General features: G+C 41.7%; 1 protein-coding gene across 1 annotated transcript in view; it reads left to right on the plus strand.

The window, feature by feature from the left end:
- Positions 1-22,687, plus strand: part of Itpr1 (inositol 1,4,5-trisphosphate receptor type 1) — a 381,954-nt gene that overhangs the window by 328,936 nt on the left and 30,331 nt on the right. Inside the window, exons 52-58 of the mRNA XM_023713283.1 lie at positions 1,793-1,915; positions 9,285-9,460; positions 13,890-14,054; positions 19,193-19,388; positions 20,582-20,674; positions 21,890-22,032; positions 22,461-22,626. Coding sequence (XP_023569051.1) covers positions 1,793-1,915; positions 9,285-9,460; positions 13,890-14,054; positions 19,193-19,388; positions 20,582-20,674; positions 21,890-22,032; positions 22,461-22,626 — 1,062 coding nt within the window. The remainder of the gene's footprint in view (positions 1-1,792; positions 1,916-9,284; positions 9,461-13,889; positions 14,055-19,192; positions 19,389-20,581; positions 20,675-21,889; positions 22,033-22,460; positions 22,627-22,687) is intronic.

Here is a 22,687-nt window from a genome sequence, read left to right on the forward strand (position 1 = left end):
AGCACAATATAAGCAGATAGAGCCCAAGCTTTATAAAACTATGATTTATATGTGAACTTTTGGCCCTAGTTGAAGAGCATTTATTGCAATCAAATATCACTCAGATTTGAGAGTGAGTACTGTGTCTGAAGATGGTGCTAGCTTGCATAGATCACCATGGAGTTTTTCCAGCTTTTTATTTTTTTGAACTTCTTATGAGCTTTTATGAGTAAGGAGAGGGCACTATAACTTCCATGTACTTACCCTAGCTTCATTAGTTATCAACTCTTTGCCATTCATCTCTCCTGTGCTTTTCTGGAGACTGCTAACCTCAGATCGGAAATGGGCTTTGATTCCAGATGAAACATCAATAGATATTGTTTCCGGAGGAGGTGGTTTCTCACCTTATATTTGCTTCACCAATTCACTTACCAAAAAAAGTAAATTGTTACCCACCATTGAACTTGATCCTGGTCAGCTGCTGTAGTGAATGGTGACACAAGCCACTTCCCATCTGCGCTGTCTCACCACAGAGGAGCCTTAATTTGGGCAGTGAGATTGCCACAGCTTCTGCCTGTTGCCAGGGCTCGCTTTCCCTCATTTATAAAAGTAAGGAGTTTTAAACTAGATCATTGCTCTCAGCTGTGCAGCTGTACAGTTTGGAAATGTTGCCTGTTGCCAAGTACAAACATGATATGAACAATTATTAAATTACCCAGGCACCTATTAAATTGTACAATAACCTTGTTTGATGGGCGCTTCCAGAGACTTGGCTGCTACTATGGGCATCATTATAGGGCCATTGAATTTGTCACTGGCTGATGTCCTAAAGTTAAATGATGACTTCATTGGGGAAAAAACACACACCAAGATCCATGCTTTTCTCTGGGTGGGTGGGGGATATGCTGAATGTGACTCTGCTTTGGAAACCACCAATGGTGTAGACACTGAAGTTTTTACTACTGCATCTATTTTGGGGCATCATCCCAAGTATAAGGCACCACTGAAAAAGCTCAGAAGAAAAGGAGGCACCAATGTGCCTCAGCAAAGCCAGAGCTTTGTTGTTCTGAGAACAAAGATGCCTGGTCAATATGGTATGCCCTCTGGAAAACAGTGGATTAAGAAGGTGGAGATACTGAACATGTCTCTTGCCCCTCTGTGATGTTCTGATACATTCTTTCTCACTCAGAGCCTTTAGATATGTGAACTCCACTGTGACCCCCTAGTCCACCACTTGTACTCCTAGTTTCCTACTCCCAAGAGTGACTGTCAGACATCAGGGGAGACACAAGTGATTTGATGTCAAAGAAAAAAATCACTGTCTTGCTTTTGGGCACCAGTGAGTGGAGCATTTCGAGTCAGGGAAGAATGTGGTATCAGTCCTAGTCTGAGGCCCAGCTTGGCCAGATCTGATTGTTGTGTCTCCCTGACATTTCTAAAAAGCTCATTGAATTCCTGGGTCTGAGCATCATCTGGTCCTGGAGGCCTGGGGGGACCTGGCGCTCAGTGTGTGAACTCTGAGTGACCTCAAATCTGGTAACTGGTGGCACTGACTGGGGCATTCAGGGATTTTAGATGTTCCAACTTTTCTCCTCCTCTTCCTTGTCTTCCAGTGCATCTTCTGTTCCAAACAGAAATGAACCAACTCAACATCAATATGTGCCAACTTCAGAACAAATGATCATTTTTACTGGTGTTGTGGAAACCAAGAACAAAGGGGGACTTGTGGGGACTAAGCAGGACGGTCCATGTGGAATTCCAGGGTTGTGACACATGGCCTCCATCCTCACGTGGCTCTTCTCTGTTTCCACAGCCCAGCCCGTCCTCTACTGGTGTGCCCGCAACATGTCTTTCTGGAGCAGCATTTCATTTAACCTGGCTGTGCTGATGAATCTACTTGTGGCATTTTTCTACCCGTTTAAAGGCATACGAGGAGGTACTGATAGCTCTTATTTCAAGGAAACAACTGTACGCAGCATCTTAACTACTGTCCCTGGACATATTGGTGCCATATTTAGGACCTTAATTATCCACTGTGGGACATGATCAGGTTATACCTTTCCCTCAGATTTAGTTTTAAATCTATTTTAAAATAATTTAGGTTTTGCATCAATATATATTTTTTAACTAGGCAAAAAAGAGAAGCTATCAGACCTGTGAGAAATCTTCACAGCCCCTTTGTTTTGTTGTACATATTGGGAAATTGTGTGTCAGAAAGGTTGAGAGATTGAGCAAAAGTCACACAGCTAGTGAGTGGCAGAGCTGACTCCAACACATATCTAGATAGATAGATGATAGATGATAGATAGATAGATAGATAGATAGATAGATAGATAGATACATACATACATACATACATACATACATACATACATACTCAGGCTGTTCTGTATGCTTCTAGAACTGATTTCAGACTAAAGACTTAGAAAAATATCTCAAGAATACTTCTTTTCTTTTGTCAGAGGTCAGAGGGGAGGCACGATCAGAATGACTGCAGACTGGACATCCCTGAGTGTATAGTCTGTTCAGAGCTGCTGTGTTGTTCACGGATTTCCCCCACCCACCATCTCCTTCCCATCATCTACATGTGCATTCTACATGTTCTGCTAAGAAAAAGCAGACAATTCAAAAAGGACACTTTCTTTTTGGCCCTTGATTTGCCGTAGACATTGAAGAGGCTCACCCTTGTGGGATTCTGATGACAGACATTAAAAGATCCTTTGCTCTTGATATTTATGGCCCCTTTTCTTTCTTGGTATTTTTTTGGGGGGTGAGGGGTTGTTAGTTAGTGTATTAACTTTGTTCTTGCAGTGTTAGGCATTAAACCCAGGCCTCATGCATGTGGTAGGCAAGTGCTCTACACTAAGCTAAATGCTTAGACCTTTTCTGATCCCCAGGACAGCCTCTAAGAGAGCTACTTTTTAACCTAAGGTTTTTTTTTTAGAGCCTTTTAGCAGTTCGTTTCATCGCCATAACACCCTGCCAGGAGTTTTCTTGTATAAAACCTAATAGGATAAAGAAATCCAAAAGTGAGATACAAAGAGAATGCAGGAATAACTTCCAGGCTTAACTTGTGAGCTTGATAATACAGATGTAGATGTAAGCCATGTGTGTGTATATGAGATATATATTTGGAAGTGATGGCACATTCCATAATGCTTACAAATCTTCCTCATTCAAGGATCCAGCTTTTCTCTTGGGCCTAATGCTATATTGAAGACACCACTGATCTTTGAATGATTTTCTCCCCTGAGGCATCTGAACACAAATCCAGGGGGACTTCTCTTTCAGATGCCATATCAGGAAATGCAAGCACTCATGTCTGAAGAGGTGTGGTAGGAACATAGGACTGCAAGGCTTTTTGTGTGGGCACGTGTGCCTTCCCTGAGCTGCCCTCAGCAGAGGTGTGTGCAGAGCAATGAAGGGGCCAAAAGAGAGTTCTGTGAGCTGTGGTGGAGCCTGGGCCTCCTCCCACTCAGAGATGGTACACTTACTGCAGCAAATGATTTAGCCATTACTTTGGCTGTGTTTTCAGTTATCTTGTGTTTCTTTTAAAAAAGAAATATTTAGAAGAGTTTTATTACTCACTTTGACCATTTTCTTCTCTGGCCATCAGTGTCAGCATCCACAACAGAGTCAGAGAATAGGGAATTGATAGCTCCCCACCCTCTGGGCCTGATTGTGCTGCCTGGCCTTGGAATGACCACTTGCATTACTCCTGTTCCTTTCCTGGTCACTAGATGCTTATGTTGAGACAGTGATTATAAGGCTTTCGTATGGCTTCAGAAAGCCAAGTAGAAGGCCAGGTGTGGTGGCGCACTCCTGTAACCCCAGCACTTGAGAGGCTAAGTCAGGAAGATTGATATGAGTTCAAAACAAGCCTGGACTACAAAGTGAGTTCAAGGCCAGCATGAACTACACAGTGAGATTGTTTTACCCTTTCTCAAAAAGACAAAAAAAAAAAAAAAAAAAGAAGAAGAAGAAGAAGAAAAGAAATTCTGGTGGAGTTCATAGAAAAATACTTATCATATTAGTTAGGATTGCAGTGTCCTACTTCCTCTCCATCACAGTCTGAGACCCACTAGGTGAGGTGATCATTAAAGACTTCAAACTCTAAAATGGAAAGTCAGGTCCAGGGAGATGGCTCAGTGGAATAAGCGCTTCCCTGGCAAGCGCAAGGGCCTGAGTTCAATCCCCAGTTTCATCAAAAAATAAATAAATAAAATAAAATGGAAAGTCTGTATGTGGCATCAGCTGACCTGTAGGAGTCAAGATGCCCAGTTAGGAATCAGGGGCTCCAGAACTCCATGCTGGTGTATTGAAGGGAAAGCAGAATCCGATCTCCTGGGAGAGAAGGGAGGTCAGTCTGACTGAAAGGTGGTCTGACCTTTTTATTACAGTGGCTGATGTAACTTCAGACACATCAGCTCGCCCTCAGAAGGCTTTTGTTTTCATTTTGTTGAGGGCATTTGCTATACTCTCCACTAACCATCTTCAGGGTTGTATTATCCCTGCCTAGAAGTAAGATCTGGTTTGGTGACCTGAAAGTATTTTTTGAGAACTATATTTGTTAGGGACTTGGGGATGCAACTCATTGGTAGAGCTTGCCTAGCATGCCCTGTGTTTATCCCCTCACACTGGGGGTTGTGATTTCTTATATCCTAAAACAAGATTTCCAAATAGTTCTCTTACATATGTATAATGCTGGTGTAGTATATTCTAATATGGGTCTATGTCTTATAAGATTTGTGGCTTCCAAGAACAACGGTGGCCTTCAAAATTCCTTTTTGAAAATATCTTTCCCCTATCCTTTATTTCAGAGCTGATGAATACAGGGTGTTTCAAAAGCATGACACTGTACAGGTTCATATCACTTACTGGATCTATAAGCATGCCCTGGTGATTAAAGCTAATATAGTACTACTATTAAAATTGTTTTTACTATTGAAATTTTCCAATATACGTGAGTAGGCCACTATGAGGAACTGATATTACCTATCAGCCCAGCTTTTTTTTAATCAGCCCAGCTTTAACAATTAGCATTTTGTCAGTCTTGTTTATTTATCCTTCAGCTGTTTTTTCTGAAACATTTTGAAGTTTAGACATCTTGTTATTTTTGACCATAAGCATTTCTGTGTGGCTTTCTAATTTATAAGCATATTTTAAAATGTGTATAGTCACTATGCTACTATCATATCTAACAAAACTTAGCAGTACCTCCTGTAATAGACTGTCCAAAGTCAGATTTCTCCAGCTGTCTCAAAGATATCTTTCAAGAGCTGGTTTTTGGAAGCTAACACTATTTTTTTAACAATGCTTTCATAGTGAAAGACAGCAAATTCTACACTGGCCTTTTTAGGATTTGGGTATATGCACTGTACTATTTATGTTTATTAATGTGAGATATTAAGAGTCAGTTTAATGTAGTGATTAAGTCCTAAAGAATGTGAAAAGCCAATCTAGGAGCAAATACATACAAAGTGTATATGTGAGGCTTATATCCAGAATACATAAAGAACTCTTAAAACTCAGTGATACAGTGACTGACTCAATAAAAGTGGGCAAAATTGGCTGGTGAGATGGCTCAGTGGTCCAAAGTACCTACTTAGAACAAGATTAGCAAAGCACAGGGACCGCGGTTCAATCCCCCAGCACCACATGCCAGCCAGCCCCGCCCCCCTGGTGGGCTAGCTGGCCACACACACACACACACACACACACACACACACACACACAAATAAATAAATAAATAAATAAATAAAAAAGTGGGCAAAATATTTTATTAGATAGTTTTTTTTAAAAAAGAAGATATTTCGGAATGAAGATATCTCAGTGGTCTAGTACTTGCCTCGCATGCGTGGGGTCCTGGGTTCATTCCACAGTACTAAGAAAAAGGAAGAGAAATATAATTGTAAATGAACATTGAACACATAAAAAGATTGTCATTGCTAGTTGTCAGAGTAGTGCAATATATTAGTCACCTACCTATCACTGTCACAAAATACACAACACCTCAACTTAAAAAACAAACAGCTTATTTTGGCTCATGATTTCAGAAAATTCAGTCCATGTCAAAAGGCTCTAGGGAAGAATAGCATGGTGGAGGTGAGCTGTTCACCATCCGATGGACAGGAGGTGGAAAGGGATGGAAAGAGCCAAGGACGAGAATGCACCCCTGTAGAGAACCATCCGGCCTCATCAGTCTTGAGGAGTTTACATTTGTAAGCCCAGGGAAGAGTTATTGGAATTCTGGGAAATAAATTCCATTATGCCACATCCAGTGCAACATACCGCAAGAATAAAGAGACAGAGACTTATCTGTAGATGTGGGGAGCCAAGGTGTCCTAAGTCAAGTCAGAACGATGGCTAATTGCAATGAAGGCCTTGACTCAGGGCCAAACCTGACTTTTAATTCATGAAGAGGGGAGTGGCTCAGGGTTAAGTGACTGAGAGTAGCGGCACATACATGAGTGATATGAGCTAGACTAGGTAGGAGGCACAGTAACACCTCTGTAATCTGCAGAGAGAGGTCTGCAGAAAGAGTACAGGATTCCATAGCCTCTAAGTTTGAAGGAATCTGTATAACACAGTTTGAGGAAAGTATCTTGTGTTGCTTCAGCTTTGATGTCTTTCTCCAGTGGCACAGTCCCTCTCAGCCTAGCTCAGCGCAGTAGAAGGTGGGGCAACCCTGACCTGTCACATTGCTTCAAAGGCTACACATCAACACCTCTGACTCACATTGCTTAAAGCCAATTGAGGAGGTAGAGTATTATCCTAGCCAGCTCTGTACATATCAATACACAGAAGTAGGGCAAGGTTTGGCCAAAATGGAGACAAGTGGTCTTCCTTCACGGAGAACCATCCTGCTGGTGGTCCTCCACACACCTTTCCAAGTCACATCTCTAGACCTGCCTCTTCAAACCAGGCCCCACCTCTGAATGTGAGACTCGGGAGGAATATTTTCATTTAAACCATAATGGTCAAACTGAAGCAACGGTGACAGTTCACTACCAACCTGCTAAAATGCTAGTTTAAAAGATCGGTAGTACCAAGCAGTGCGGATGGCATGGAATAAGTGGAACTGGCATACGTTGCTAAGGGGAAGGCAAGATGGTGCAGTCTTATTGGAAAACAGTGTGATCATGTTGGTTACATGTATACTTAGGACCAGCAGGCTCTTGCCTCGTATCTGTCCAAGAGAAGTGAAGACATCTCTGCTCCAAGATTTGTACTCGAATATTCCTAGTAGCATTATTCATAATAGCTCCATGCTGGAAATAACTCAAATATGCATTCATTTTTCATATATAAATTGCAGTGTATTCTTACTATGGACTGTTACTTAACAGTGAAAAAAGCATGAAATACTGATACAAATTATAACCCAGATAATTATTTAGCATGTATCAAACACAAAAGATTACCTACCAATATGATTTTTTTTTCCATTTTCATGAAATTCTAGAAAATTAAAGACAATAGTAACAGCAGAGTGGTCATCTAAGGATGGGTACAGAGCCAGAGAACCCCAAGGAACTTTTTAGGGTGATAATTTCTATATCTTTGTGTGGTGGCAGTTTTTTATGGTAGTTACATGACTATAGAAACTATCTAAATTCACTACTTCTACAATTAAATTAGGTGGCATACAATTAAATTAGGTGGCATTTTAGTGGCTAACTGCCAACTTTAGTAGCATCTAACCTCTAGCCATTTTCTCTGTCACCCTAGGGAAAATTTATTACCCAGGGCTCTGTTTCCTGTAGAGTAGAGTGGAGATACAAGTCCAACCTCATAGGATGGTTGAGTGGACTGGATAAGTGATAATCGGCAGAGGAGCAAATCTGACAGCTAACAGTTATTAAATGTGCACAAACTGACACATAGGCCCTGGTTATTACTTCTTAAATACCTCTTATGCCCATTTCCATTTTGTTTTTCTTTTTTTCCTAATACTAGGGATTGAAACCAGGGCCTTCATACTGAGCTATATCCACCCTTTTTATTTTATTTTTATATATTTCATACAGGGTTTATAGGGTCTCACTACACAGATCAGACTTATAGTGATCCTCCTGTTTTCACCTTCCCAAGCTCTGAGATTACAGGCATGTGCCACCATGCCCAGTCTCAATTGCCATCTCAGCACATCCCGGGGGCATCCTTTTTAATTTTTGAGACCAGGTCTTTCTAAATCACTAAGTTGTCCAGGTTGTGTTCAAATTTGTAATCCTCTTGCCTCAGCTCCCAAGTAATAGGTGTACACCATTATGTATGTCCAGCTCCATTTGCCCATTACTAATGAGATTTTCCATTGATATGTTTCAAAAGGGGTAGAGGTAAGTATCTGGGTCTGTGGAGAAAACTACTAGAGTGAAAGTGTATCTTGGTAGGGATGGCCTTGGTGAACAAAGGCAGCCAACAGCTCATAGAAGAGCTGGAATCTGCCAGTTCACCTCTTCCTGGACAGTGCTGCATTCCTGCCGTTCTGAAGATGTGAAATTCCTTTATATAAGTGGCCTTAATCATGCAGCGCTTCTTGTTTATATCTGAAGGAAACTCAAGATGTGACAGCATTTGCAATAGGGTGTTTTATTTTTTTTTTTAATGAGTGTTTTACAGAACTGTATTTTTAGCCATGTTGGCTCATGTTATATAACCAAGCCATCTCATGGGACACTCTAAATAGAACTTGCAATAGCAAGAGATGACAAAAACTGGTAGAAGTACTTTGACTGTAGATATAATCTAATTGTAGGATACTGCTCATGATACGGAAGTTGCTTTCCTCCTTCAGTTTAAATAAATCTGATTCAGGCCAGGAACCTGCAGCTTTCCCGTGCATACTTTGAATGGAAAGTGAGTAGAGACTTCCTGAGAGGGAGTTCTGACATGTGTGAATTTTGGTTATTGAACAGACCTGTAACAAAAGCCTAGTGGGTGCCATGTAGTACTTCCCTCAGAAAATTTGGGGTTGAGATGGGAACATGGAGAAGGAAAAGACCACCTGCATGGTTGTGTGGGGAGGAAGGGACAAGGGCAGACTTCCCAGAGTCCATCTAAACCTAAGGTGTGTAGGAAGGGGAGAATTTCCCAGGTAGGAGCAATGTGCATAATGGCTTGGAAGTCAGAAAACAGTGACATCACTGGTTATGTCTGGGGCAGAGAATTTGAGTTGAGAGTTGGGACAACAAAGGCCAGAACAGTGACTGAAACAAAAATGTAACTAAACCTGCCTGCTTTCATCTGTCACCTAAGGTGCCACAAAAGCTTTGAGTTGTGAGGACTCTGCTTTGTCTTGCCAGGAACATTGGAGCCACACTGGTCTGGCCTCCTGTGGACAGCCATGCTCATCTCTTTGGCCATCGTCATTGCTCTCCCCAAGCCTCATGGCATCCGAGCCTTAATTGCTTCCACAATTCTACGATTGATATTTTCAGTCGGATTACAGCCCACACTGTTTCTGCTGGGAGCTTTCAATGTAAGTATGAACATTTTCATAGCCTCTTTTCTGTTTGTGGGTAAATAGGAACTCCTTCCATCCTGGAGCCTGGGGTTTGGGCATTTAGGCCTGCACTTCTGCTGCTGTTGTGGTGTTTTGTTGTTCCTCTCATACTGGCGATGGAAAATGTGGCCTAGGACATGCTAGCATGCTGGGCCAGTTCACTGCTACTGGGTACATCCCCAACTCTTTATTTTACTTTTTTTTTAAATTTTACTTTGAAATATGTTCTCACTAAAGTGCCCAGGCTATCTTTAAACTTCACATTCTCTTCCCTCAACTTCCCAAGTATGTACCTGAGTTTTAGGCATGTGCTACCATACCCAGTGTGGCTTGTGCTTTTAGTACAGAAAAAAAAATGTTGCTTGGGTCTGCTGTTACATAGCAGATGCAAGAGATTGCTTCAGGGGTACATCTCTCTCATGACATTCTCAGGGTACAGTGGGGCTCTTCATGCACTATTCATACCTTGAGAGTCTCATTTTCAGGGATGTGTCTCTCAGGAAGAAGGGAGAAAAAGTGATTCCAGTTGAGGTTTTACTTAGCTTTACCAATCTGAACAAAGGTTTATTTGGGCTGGAGATTTTAGCCAATAAGTCAACTTCACATATATTACATAGCACCTACTTTTGGCAAGGGCCAAATAGAGAATAGAGGAAAAATTAAGAGGGACTGTTCAAACACAGATGGAATGGGTGCAGAGGTTAAAAAAAAGAATCAGAAGCAGTTATTTAGAAGCCTATGTGACATGTGGAAATACTGCTTCATCACAGTTGAAGGAAAGAAACCTACTACATGTATTAGAGGATTCTTAAGAAATGGAGACAGCTGGCAGAAGATCATGTATTCTGGGTAGATTTTCTGTTGGAGGGAAGAAGACAATTTGGACCTGTGGGGGACTGGGGAATCTAAAGGTGCTTTCCAGAAAGTATAAGAAAATGGAGATCCCTCTATAAAGAAAGAAAGTAGTGCTGCAAAATGAGAATCATATGTTCTGACCCCAGATGGGTATTCTGATGAAAGGGGTATCAAGGACTCTAGCAAAAAGACCATATTGAGAAGCTAAGCTTAAATGGTGGTTGCAGAGTTCAAGTTTGTCTCAAAGAATGGTAAGGGCTGGCCAGGAAGCACAGACTGAGTCAAGCATTTTGGTCTGGATGGATCCAAAGTCAAGCAGTGGGAAAACCCAGGCTGTGATCGAGAGGGAGTAAGGAGTTGAGTCTCACCTCACTTTTGGTTATGTAGTAAGGTGGTGGGAATCCAGGCTGTACAGGTCACTTGAGGCACTGTGTTTTAGGAGAACGCAGCGGAAGGTCATCCTCAGGTCCACATTTCCAAAACATGTTCCAGCTTGATGAATGCTAGGTGCAAAGAGGAATTCAAAGGTCCAGTAGTAAGTGTGGGAGTCCTAGGATAAGCAAGGCTCATTTGTTTTTGTTTTTGTTTTTACTTCAGGACTTCTCAGAGACTATAATATTCTAATATGGATTACAATTGAGCTGGGGGGGTGCACACCTATAATCCCAGCATTTGGGAGGCTGAGGCAGGAGGATCCTTGCAAGTTCGAAAACAGCCTGGGCTACAAAGCAAGCTCAAGGACAGCCTGAGCTGCATAGCAAGACCATGTCTTAAAAAGACCAAAAAAACACCTAATATGTATTATAGATCTCAAAAAAAGGAGAAGCCTATATTTGTTTTTCACAAACCTATTTGCCTGCAGTTTTCTGAAAGTGTCACTTAGGATTAGTTCTGTGTAGAATAATTGTTAGAAAATTCTGATCCTAGTAGTGGGAAATGCCTGCAGTGTTTTTGAGACAAGAAATGACACACTGAAAGGTGTTCTTCAGAAGATTCCTTTCCTCATTGTCATATGGACTCAAGAGGGACAGAGGAAGGGAGGCCTCTGGGGCTCCCAGGATGCTTTTTATGAGGTGTAAAAAGGCTGACCTCAGATATCACTGATGTGAAGGGAGTCCATGTGACAGGCACAGAGTTGGAGCAACTCAGAGCCTTTTCATTAGGCAGAGAATGTGTTTCTATCTTTAGTGGGTGATGAAGAAAACAAGTACAACTCTACATTTGTATTCTGAACCTGTGAGAGAACACTGTTATTGATGAAATCAGGCTAAAATCGTGTTTTGGGGGTAAATACATAAAAACTGTTGACTTATTGGATTTGAGGTGACAAAACAGACTATTAATGTTAGCTTTTCCATTGGAAAATCCAGGACCACAAAGGCAAAGAGACAGGGCCAGGGAGGGGAATGCAGGTATCACCTGCAACAAAAGGAAGCTATTAAGAAGGAAGTATAAGACAGATGAGTGGACAGGTAGATAGGTGAGTGATGGGGAGGGGGACCTCAATAGCTCAGAGCTTGTATCTCTGGGGTGACTAGTTCTTTTTTCTCTGACCCTTAATCTCTGACCACTGATGTCACTATTTAACATAGAGCATGTAATTAAGAATCAAATCAGACAACTGCTACTTATAATGACATGTGGTGTGTGATCTATAATCATTTAGAGGAGATTTTTTGTAAACACAGGGAGGTACCACCTCTGGGCTGGAGGAAGAGCTGAGAAAACGACTGAGTAGGGAACCTTGTCAAGTTGTGGAGACCAGGACAGAGGCTCTGAGTATACAAGAGTAGGGGAGGGCACTGGGGTGCCCTGGCATACTCCCTCAGAGACTCTACAACAGCTACTTCTGTGGAGAGGTAAAGCTGGAAAGCTGAATCGAAGAATAATCAAGTAGTCAGTGCGGGGTGGGGTGAGCAGGCCAGCTAAGACTATAAATAGGAGATATTTGCTGGGGAAGCAATAGAATTAAAGAGCACAATAGAATCCAGTGAAGTAGATTTATCTCCTGTTAAAATGGCAGAAAGCTGGCCATAGTTAAGCCCATATAATGTTAACCAGATAATTGCTGCCCCTCCCCGACTTCTTGCATTCTGTCCAAAACTCCACTGGCTTGGATTATCTAGAGTACATGATACTGTCCTATCCCGTCAAAGACCTCCACCAGCTAAGTTTGGAATAGTGAGGAAATTTGGCAGATCTCATGTTTAGCCTGAGAAAGGCAGAAGCTCTCTCTAGATGTCTTCCTCACTTTCTCACTGCCGAATCTTACTGACACTGACCTACCAGATTAACTGACAGAATTTCCCTAGCCCATGTGGCCAAGGGAGCTGAAGTTGTGAAGATGACTTTACCAAGTGGATCCAAAGTGCTTCCTCTGTAGCTTTCTCCTGATTCATATTTCTCTGTCAACATGGTAGAGATGAACTTCAAGGCAAGGGGTGTATGGAGATGGAGCTGTATTAGGACACCTTCATTTGCAAGTGGCAGAAATCCTACTACATGCTGGCCTGAGCATAGGAGAAAATGTACTGGCTTATTCTGACCAAGAAATCAAGAACTTGGCTTCATATGTAGCTGGATACTGGGGCTCCAACAGTAGTGTCAGGTCCCCTCCTTCTCTCCCATTTTTGGGCTCTGTGTCCTCTGCCTGGAGGTGCTGTCAGGAGCAGGTGTATGGCTAGAGCAGTGATGGAAAACCTATGGCACACATGCCTCAGCAGGCTGTTTATTAGCAGTAAAGCGCTAGAAGGGTCACCATCACTGTGCTGGAGGATTCCAGCAGCTCCAGAGCTTATATCCTGTTGAGTACAAGGTCAGTGAAAGGGACCAGAATTATCTTTTGCTGCAGAGTAGAGCTCAGTGGATTTCATTGGATGATCCACTGGTTATATGCCTATTCCTGAATAATCATTAAACCCTGAAGAATAAAGTATTGTGGCTGGTCAAGATGAAGAACTAGTTGTTGGACAGGAATGAGTCCATAAAGGAAATATTAGAAGTTATGCTCAAAAGAAAGGGCAGCTGGACAGAACTCATCCTAATATTCCTTCCTTTTCTTTTCCAAGAGAATTCGTACTTTCCTTGCAAAAGGAACATTTATCTGCTTCTAACTAAATATCAACTCTGTGATGCCTAGAATGTAACAAATTCAGAAAACACTTTTAATTATGCCAATCACAGATTTCATGAATAGAGGTGACTTCTGTGTTTGACTAACTCATATAAGAATGTTAGAAATGATTCATATCTCATTTTGAAAATCATATTCTCAGAATGTGTTAATTTTGTTTTTGTTGTATACAAATGCTACTTGATTACTGTTGCACATGAAGCTGTTTGACTACCATGTAATTTGTAACATGCCTCAAAAGCAAAGTAATGAAATGACTGGAAGCTGCAGAATGATTCTGGGCAGATTTGGTGGGCACTTGGTAAAAAAGAAGCTTTTGTCAGGGCAAGGTGCTGAAATACGTTTGTGTGGAATCTCTGAGTTATCAGCAGTTCAACATAGTCTACGCTGTCTGACTCTTTCTGCTATTGTTCTTAGGTCTGCAATAAAATCATCTTCCTTATGAGCTTTGTGGGCAACTGTGGAACATTCACCAGAGGCTACCGGGCCATGATTCTGGATGTTGAGTTCCTCTATCACTTGCTGTATCTGGTGATCTGTGCCATGGGGCTCTTTGTCCATGAGTTCTTCTACAGTTTGCTGGTGAGTACCAGCAAATATTTTGTGTGTAGAGAACTAGGAAAGTTCTTATCATACGCTTTTCCTTTTAGCGTTTAGAGGTTTGTGGGAACCTAGAGGTGTACATCGTGTGCTGTGCACTGCGTATCTGCTGCACTCCAGTAGGGAAAAGTGCCTATGGTCTGCTTCAGGAAATGCTTCCTCTGTGTGCACTTTGCCTTTCCAGACGTGGCCAGAACTTATAAGGGTGATGTTTTGGAGACTTATCGTCTACAGACCCCATGGGATCCATTTCTCAATGGAATATGCATTAACCTAAGACTCGGCATTACTCTCAAAGCCCCAAGCCTCATGATTATGAGTGTGATCTGCTTGATGATCAGGAGACCTTTCTGGCAGAAGTTACTTGTAGCTAAGGTCTTGACAGTCTATACAATGAATTGGTTCTTTCTTTTCTTCTGGGAAGATTTTTAAATTATATATCAAGTAACTGCTTACTGTCTTGTAGTTGGAGGGAACGTCGACCTATAGAGTTAAAAATAAGAAACCATTTCTTTGTACATAAATAATATGACAGGAAGCACAGAGATGATCTATCATAAAGACACTAGAAGTATGAAAATGTGAGGAAAAAAAATGGCCAGAGCCTTAATGTTGATTTAAAAAGAAGATGGACCTCAAAAAAGGAGAGCAAGGAAGGCTCTTCAGGCAGATGCTATTCACAGGGCTTGGGGGCTGGCTCTTTACTCCTCTATGCCTCAGTTTACCCATCTATATAAGGAATGATAAAAAATAACAGTGAATGTTTAAATTTTAAAATCTAATTACAGCAAAAGACACATTGTCATTAGTGCCCCTCAAAAGATCCCTCCTCATCCCAAGCACACAGATCTCATCATTCTTGCCAACTTCTGAAGCAGTTCAGGCAGTCCTCTTCTGTGTCTTTATGAGGTCAAAAGTATGGCGAATGCTGTTACCAAGTGGTGCCCCACAGGAAGGGGGCTTGTGTAAACACTGTGGTGTGTGCTCATCTACCATATTCACCAGATTTAGCACCATGAAACTTCTGGCTCTTCCTCAAAGTCAAAATGACCATGAAAGAGAACGTGTTGAATCAATTCGGGACACTGAGGCAGCCACAACTGTGAAAACTAAAAACATAAAAAAGAACTTCCAAAACTGCTTCAGAAAGTGTCAAGAATGATGGGCTAAGGGTGTGTGAAATGCAGAGGAGTATTTGAAAGGACTAATGACATTGTGACTTTTACTATGATAATTTTTTAAAAATTTAATATTCATCATATTTTTCAGGCTTACCTGTTGTATTTCCCTCACAGAGCTGTTGTAGACATTATATACAGCTGTTTGTGTCAAAGTCCTAAAATAGCACAGCTGTAGAAATGCTAGCTATTACTGTCTTTCTCATCCTCTATTCACTGTCTCATCCAAAGCACCATAAAGAATTCACCAAGATTAGCTCATTCCATTAGTGGTAAATGTTGGCAGGCTAAATGGAATGGATTATTTTCCCTCATTTTAAAATAGGTCTAGCTATGCTTTGAGGTTTTGGGCAAAGAGATCTCAGGATATACTTGTCACTGTCATCATGTGGCCTATTTTATTCATTGTGAATCTAAAATCTTTCAAACCCTGGGTCTATTTCTGAGCTGTTTTGTGTCATGTAATAAAGTCCCTAGACAGGGTTCTGGCTTGTGAGCAGGGAGACCCACATCTGTCCACCCCAAAAATTCCTGCCCTTCCTGGCCAAAGAAGTAGAGGTCAGTTGGTTGTCTCTCTCAAGAGATAGGAGGGTTTCCTTAAACAGTTCCATCTGTCCCTAGTAGAATTTGGCCTTTCCTGCTGTCTCCCTCCACTTAGCTTCATTTATTTTTCTATGCACTTGCACCCTTTTTTGGTCATTTTGCAGTGCCAGCCAGTGCCATTGCTAGGTACAGCAGGTAGCATAATGTGACACATAAGGCCCTATCTCAGAGCCTCACAGTCCAGAATGTAGTAGTTACTACCATTTATTGAGTGTTCTTTGTGTACTGCTGCCCTATCCTCTCACAGTTCCTGTAAGGTTACAGTCTAGCCCCCTGAGGTCTGGTGTGTTGGCTTTGCCCCAAGTCAGAGCCAGGAAGTGGCAGAGCAGCGTGGCCCCTCGACTTGGTTGTCCTCTGAGTCAGCTCTTTTAATATGAGCACGTAAGAAGCTGCTACTTCACACTGCACTTTGCATTTGAGCTCTCACGTCTCTCACCTGTCTCAGAATGATATGGAGAAATTTTGAGCTTCCACTGATGTTTTCTCAGCCCAGTTCACTTTGAGAAAAATGTAGCAATTAGTTGGTCAGCCTAGATTGAGGCAGATGCCTTTCCTTTGTGTTTCTGGGGGTTCTCCAAGCCCTCTGGACTTTGGCTTGTCTATGGCCTCAAATCATGTTTTTATTAAAAAGCAGTATTGAACATCTCTACTAAGATCATAGATGGAGTACCAAAACTCTTCCAATTATTCCAAAAAGAAAAAAGCTCACAACCAAAAGAGACTGGGTTTCTGTAAAAGGAAAGAAACCTTCAGGAGAGAAAACCCTTGTCTCCCGGGTTGTAAGTTTCCTGGATGGTAGGCACAGCAGAAAGGAGGGCAATCTGATGACCTAAAGTACTAGTGGACCTTCTCAAGCCTGGCTGGACCTGTCTCAAACGTTTCTGTCCTAAGAAAAATATTAACTCAGCAGATGAAAATGTTCAAAGTTCATAAGCAAGCAGTTAGCAAAAAGAGAACCCCAGACTGTCAGTAAGCATAGAAAAATGTTCATCCTTACTGCTAAATAAAGACATGCTAATTAAATCAACTATGTGATTCTGGGTTTTACCTATGACTTTGCACAAAGTTAAAAAGCATAATTGTGCCCAGTACTGTAACAGTGGGGATAAGGTGGACATAATTCTGTACAAGTGGTGAGCTACGGATGGAGCTGTTCTGGGCAGCAATAGACAGTATGTTTCTATTGCAACACATGTCTCTACATTTCCATTTCTGGAAATTAAACAAAAATAAATACCTAGACCAGTACTATAGAGACAGGTAGAGAGGTTTTTAACACAGCATTATGGATAATAACATATAATTGAAAACATCTTGGCTATTTTTTTAGAAAAAAGGATAATAGTTATGCTATATGTTTTTTCCATATAGTCAAACTAGATCATTTTTTCATCAAAATATTCATGACTACTGGGTGAAAGATACTCACTACATGCCACTATCAGGGTGTGATTTTTTTTGTAAAGTGATGTATGTGTATATTATATCTTTTAAAAGTCAGAAGTAATTTGTTCAATGAATGTTTGTAAATAACAAAATTATTAGTGACTTTTTGTGCTTACTTGCACTTTCCAAGTTTTTTTTCAATGAACATGTGTTTCTTAATTAGGTTTCCTTCATATAAATAACACATGTTCATTGTTCTAAAATTACAAGTTACAATCGAATCAAAAAGAGGAAAAGGTCACTTATTTCTTCAGTTTGAAGCTACATAATCTCTATGGTTTTTAACTACAGAAAACAACCATTTTTTTTGTGAAGGTGCTCTTGCCACTTTGGATTGATATATTGGAAAATACTTAATCAACAATACTAGCAACTCTTAGACTTTTGTGCTCTCCTACTGACTAAATGCCCCTTCTTGCTTCCTTTTAAGAATGCTACCTCACTAACTTCCATTCAAGAACCAATTTTAAGACATAGATTGGTGTTTGAGAAGGAGAAAAGCTAACTGACCAGAAAATGACCTCACATGTAAAATTCTAATTGGAAGGGACTCAGAGATCAACTGGTTCAGTCCACTTATGTTACAGATGAGAGACCTGAGGTCCAGAGAGGTTAGAGATCTGGCTTGATCAGCATCTTGCAACAGATTAAAAGCCAGACCCTTTCCCTTGGCTGACTTACATGTGCAAAATCATGCCCGAAACCCACAGCAGAGGCCAAACCTTTAGGAGAGGAGTAGATGTCAACACAGAGACCACATTAAAAGTTAGACTGTAGCCAGGCTGAGTAGCGCATGCTTGCAATCCAAGCTACTCCAAGCTAAGACAGGAGGATTGTGAGGTGGAGGCCAGTCTGTGCAATATAGGGAGACCCCAACAAAAATCAAACAAAAAATGGGCTTCAATTCTAAGAGTAACACAAGAGAACTCACCTCCAATTTCTCACTACCACTCCCTCAGCCAAATAGCTGTGATTGTAGTTCTTGGAAAAACTAGCCATTAACTTCCCATACCTACATGGACCACATCCTCTTTAGTTATCATGCATTTCATATGAAGCAGCATCTGTAGAGAGCAGGTCCCCTGGCAGTGGGCGGGCCAAGATTGAGAACACACTCTGGATCATAAGGGTCTTCCCCCTACTAGAGGGGTAGAGGAAGATAGGAGAATAAGGGTCTAGCCTTACTGGTGTGTCACTGCCACACATGTCCCTGCCAAGTACTATGTGACCTTGCCTCAGTCTCATCATAAAATTAATAATTACCATTTATCATTTTTACTCAGCATGTAAGTATGTTCACATGTTAAGCACTGTGTATAAGGCCTACGTATTCCTCAATCACTCTGCATCCACCAGTACACAAGAAATTGAGGCTCAGAGGGGTCAGGGAGAGTAACTTACCCAAGATCATAGTGGCCCCTCAGTAGCTCAGCTAAGACCTGAACTTGTATTGACCGCAGTCCTTGGTACTGTCCCCGTCTAGTAGTCAGTGCCTGCCTTCCCCATAAGACACCTGGCTCCAGGATGGCAAGGACCAACATGGTGGCCCTTAATAGAAACTCAGTAATCACATGATAGAGGAATGTATGCTGAGACTCTTATCACTTTGCTGTTTAAAACTCACATACTCTGTTTCCACAACCTCTAACCATCTCTGTCTACTACTAAAAATTGTTTCTAGTTCCTGGCCCATCTGTGATTATTTTCCTCATTTTTACCATCTTTTTCATTTTGGAGACAGGCAGTGTTGTTAAGATCATATTTAGTGCTCTTGAGTTTCCAAAAGTTTGCATGGTCTGTGAACCATGTCTTCATGATGGGATATTGATGTGCTTCTAATATGCAGGATTCTTTAAAACTGTTTTATCGTTTTCTTTTTGTTTCTTTCTGAAGCTTTTTGACTTAGTGTACAGAGAAGAGACTTTGCTCAATGTCATTAAAAGTGTCACCCGCAATGGACGGTCCATCATCTTGACAGCAGTGTTGGCTCTGATTCTGGTGTACCTGTTCTCCATAGTGGGCTATCTTTTCTTCAAGGATGACTTCATCTTGGAAGTAGATAAACTGCCCAATGAAACAGCTGTTCCAGGTGGGTTTGGGATCTTCGATCTTTTTTACTGTTAAGAGAGTAGTTCCTGATTATTACTGAATGAGAGAAAGTAATGACTTTAGCAGTACAGATACCTCTGGAATACATGGAGTGTGAGTTGTGAATACAGGACTTAACTTAGCACTTTGTTCAAAGGGAGATACTATGTCTGTCTGCTAAGGGTGAGTGACCAGATCTTGTATTTAAACCATTTATTCACTAATATCAAATTTTAAACTAGTAAAAACCTTTTCATAGAGAATTTGAAGACCTGCTGCCAGTGCTTGTGAAAAACAGACATATCTGAGGGAATGTACACTGAGGTATGAGATGTATAATGGTGAGACATACAGTATCAGCTTCCTTTGTTCAAAAAGGCCCAAGGGACAGCATAGGAAATTACAGAATAGCAACAGTAGGATATTTGCATTTATCAAAAACCTGATATGGCTTTTAGAATGTATGCCCCCAGACTGCTCGCTGTGGCTATCCCTGAGGCTTTTTTACTGTATGCACATGTTACAGTGAGCTCATGTTATTTTTATATATATCAAAAACAGAGGAGATTTTTGGCTCTGAGAATGAAAAAACATGATCACATCCTTGAGTGATACCCAAGTACTCTTTCTCTCAATTAAAACAGTTGGACTACGTAGTGAAATACAGCTGAATTTTGATCAGGTAGCCAGGCTCCCTGGGTCTCAGGAGCAAGCTGAAATGACTGTGACGTACAGGGTAGGCAGCCTGCCCGCTCCCTCCCGCGTGTGACTTCACATGCAGCTCTCGCCTCCAGCTGACACGGATGGCACTCACTGTTGTTCCTTTTGAGCTCTGAACTAAATCGGTCTGGACTTGGACACACCAGTGCTTTTCCTGTAGACTTGGTCTAAATCTTGCTGGAGTCTATACATTCAGGAGTGTCTACAAGTTTCAGCTGTTTGTCTTAAAGTTAGAGAGGTGCTATTTAAGTATGGAATTTTTAGTAAGCCTATAGGAACTGACATTTTTGGCTTTCTTCCCATTCAGATCACCAAATGAAAGTGTAAATCACATCTCTGCTTTTAATTTATATACAGAATTGGAGAGTGTTATTTGTGTAAAGAATTGTTTAAGCAGCCGTGAATTGGGGACTTAAAACATTTTAACTATATGCTGCCAGATTGTTCATCATAAAATTTCCTTCTCACTCCCAGAAACGGGCGAGAGTTTGGCAAGCGAGTTCCTGTACTCTGATGTGTGTAGGGTGCAGAGTGGGGAGAACTGTTCATCTCCTATACCCAAAGAAGGTAAGACCTTGTAAACTAAAACTCCCTGTGACTGTCACAGTCCTTCAGGAGCTTAGGTGATGCAGGTGATGTTGGAAGCTCACTAGAACAATTACACTGCTCCAGTTCAGTTAGTATTCACAGAGTGCCCACTGTCTGCCAGGGATGGATGTTCTCTGAGAGAGAACAGTGGGCTGGGGGAGGCAGGCAAGTAAACTGATGGTCACCAATGAAACGAAGAGTATGCTGAATGCTGAGAATAAGGATGGAGTACCAACACCTAACTGGTATCACCATAGGGCAATAATGTGAGTGATACTAAAACAGAAAGACTTTAGGCAAAGGAGGAAGGGTAGGCATTCCACAGGCAAGTGGCATGTATAAAGGTTTAATGATAAAATACAGCAAGTTTAGGGACAAATCAAGTATGGTAAGCCCTCGACTTATGCACAAATTCTGTTCTGAGAGGGTGTTCATAAGTCAGATTCATTCCTAAGTTTGACAGTGTGAGTCTTATATTGTACACCTGTGAAAGTTTGCAACTCAAATGTTCATAGATCAGGGACTTCATATATGTAAAAAGAGAGAAGCAAGAAATGACACTAGCAAAGAGCTAAAATAATCATAAGTTATAAGTCAGGTTAAGGAGGTAAAACTTCATCTAAAGGATGAATGGGAGCTTTTGAAAGGGGGATGAGTGATAAGATGAGCTCTGTGTTTTAGCAAGATCATTCTCACTGCACCTAGAGAATGACACCATGGAGTTCTTCCTCCAGAAACCAGTAAGAATGAGCAGCCTCCAGTGTACTGGCACTGGTGCAGTGGGCTTGCTGTAAAGCATCATCCCCTAAGTTGGATGAGGGATCATCAAGGAGGTAAGGAACCTCGGACCTGGTTCAGATCCTCATTAGAGAAGTGAGATCCTGTCACAGTGCTTAGGCAACTTCTTTGACATGAAAAGATTGCTTTATTTGGAGGTAGGGATAGAATTGAAAATCTAAAAGCACAGAGAGACTGTTTTAGATTTAGTAGAGGGAAGACATACTCACTGGCTTGAGGAGTTAGCAGACGTCTGTGGTGAGAACAGCATTGCCCTACATACCTTTAGCTTATATGAGAATTTTCTTCTTTCTTGTGCCACCAGCTGGTAAGATGGCATTGAGGAAACAGCATTCAGAATCAGGGTGTCTTCTTTTGCCTTGTGTTTTCACTGTGTTATGATTGCCCTGTTCACAGAGCAGCTGATCACTGTAGAAGAAACGGAGCAGGATAAGGAACACACGTGTGAGACGCTGCTCATGTGCATCGTCACTGTCCTGAGCCATGGGCTGCGGAGCGGGGGTGGAGTAGGGGATGTGCTCAGGAAACCATCCAAAGAGGTAAAGGAACCCTGCAGGAAGGGGGCCTCTAGGGGCAGCAGTGAAAGCACAGCCAGTGGCCTTGGTCAGGGGTAATGGTGTGGAAAGAGCCAGTCAGGCTGATCTTCCCTTAGCCTTCATGTTGAAATTGTGCAGCTGGTCAGCATGTGGAAAGGGGTAGCCTTGTTCTTCTTAATGTAATGGTTTTGTCCCTCTGGGTGGCCCACCCTACACATTTTCAGAATCCTCCTGGGTTTGTCTCATAGCACATGGGTGAATTCATGATGCAGACTGAGGGTAAGAAGAAAGATGCTGTCAAGGATTTTGAAGTTTAATGCCCCATATTACTTCTACCTGAGTGTACATGGGGCCACCAGGAGCTGGACCCTGAGCTCTGGGGAGCAGGAGGCAGGAAAGGAACCACTGATTCCAATACATGTCTCTTCCAGGAACCCCTCTTTGCTGCAAGAGTGATTTATGACCTCCTGTTCTTCTTCATGGTCATCATCATTGTCCTCAACCTGATTTTTGGGGTTATCATTGACACCTTTGCTGACCTGAGGAGTGAGAAGCAGAAGAAAGAGGAGATCTTAAAGACCACGTGCTTCATCTGTGGTAAGTGTCCTCCAGGCTGTGGTGAGATGGGGAAGGCTGGCGTGGCTGAGGCATACAGGAA

The sequence above is a fragment of the Octodon degus genome, unplaced genomic scaffold (genome assembly GCF_000260255.1).
Source record: "Octodon degus isolate 3935 unplaced genomic scaffold, OctDeg1.0 scaffold00030, whole genome shotgun sequence".
NCBI lineage: Eukaryota > Metazoa > Chordata > Mammalia > Rodentia > Octodontidae > Octodon > Octodon degus.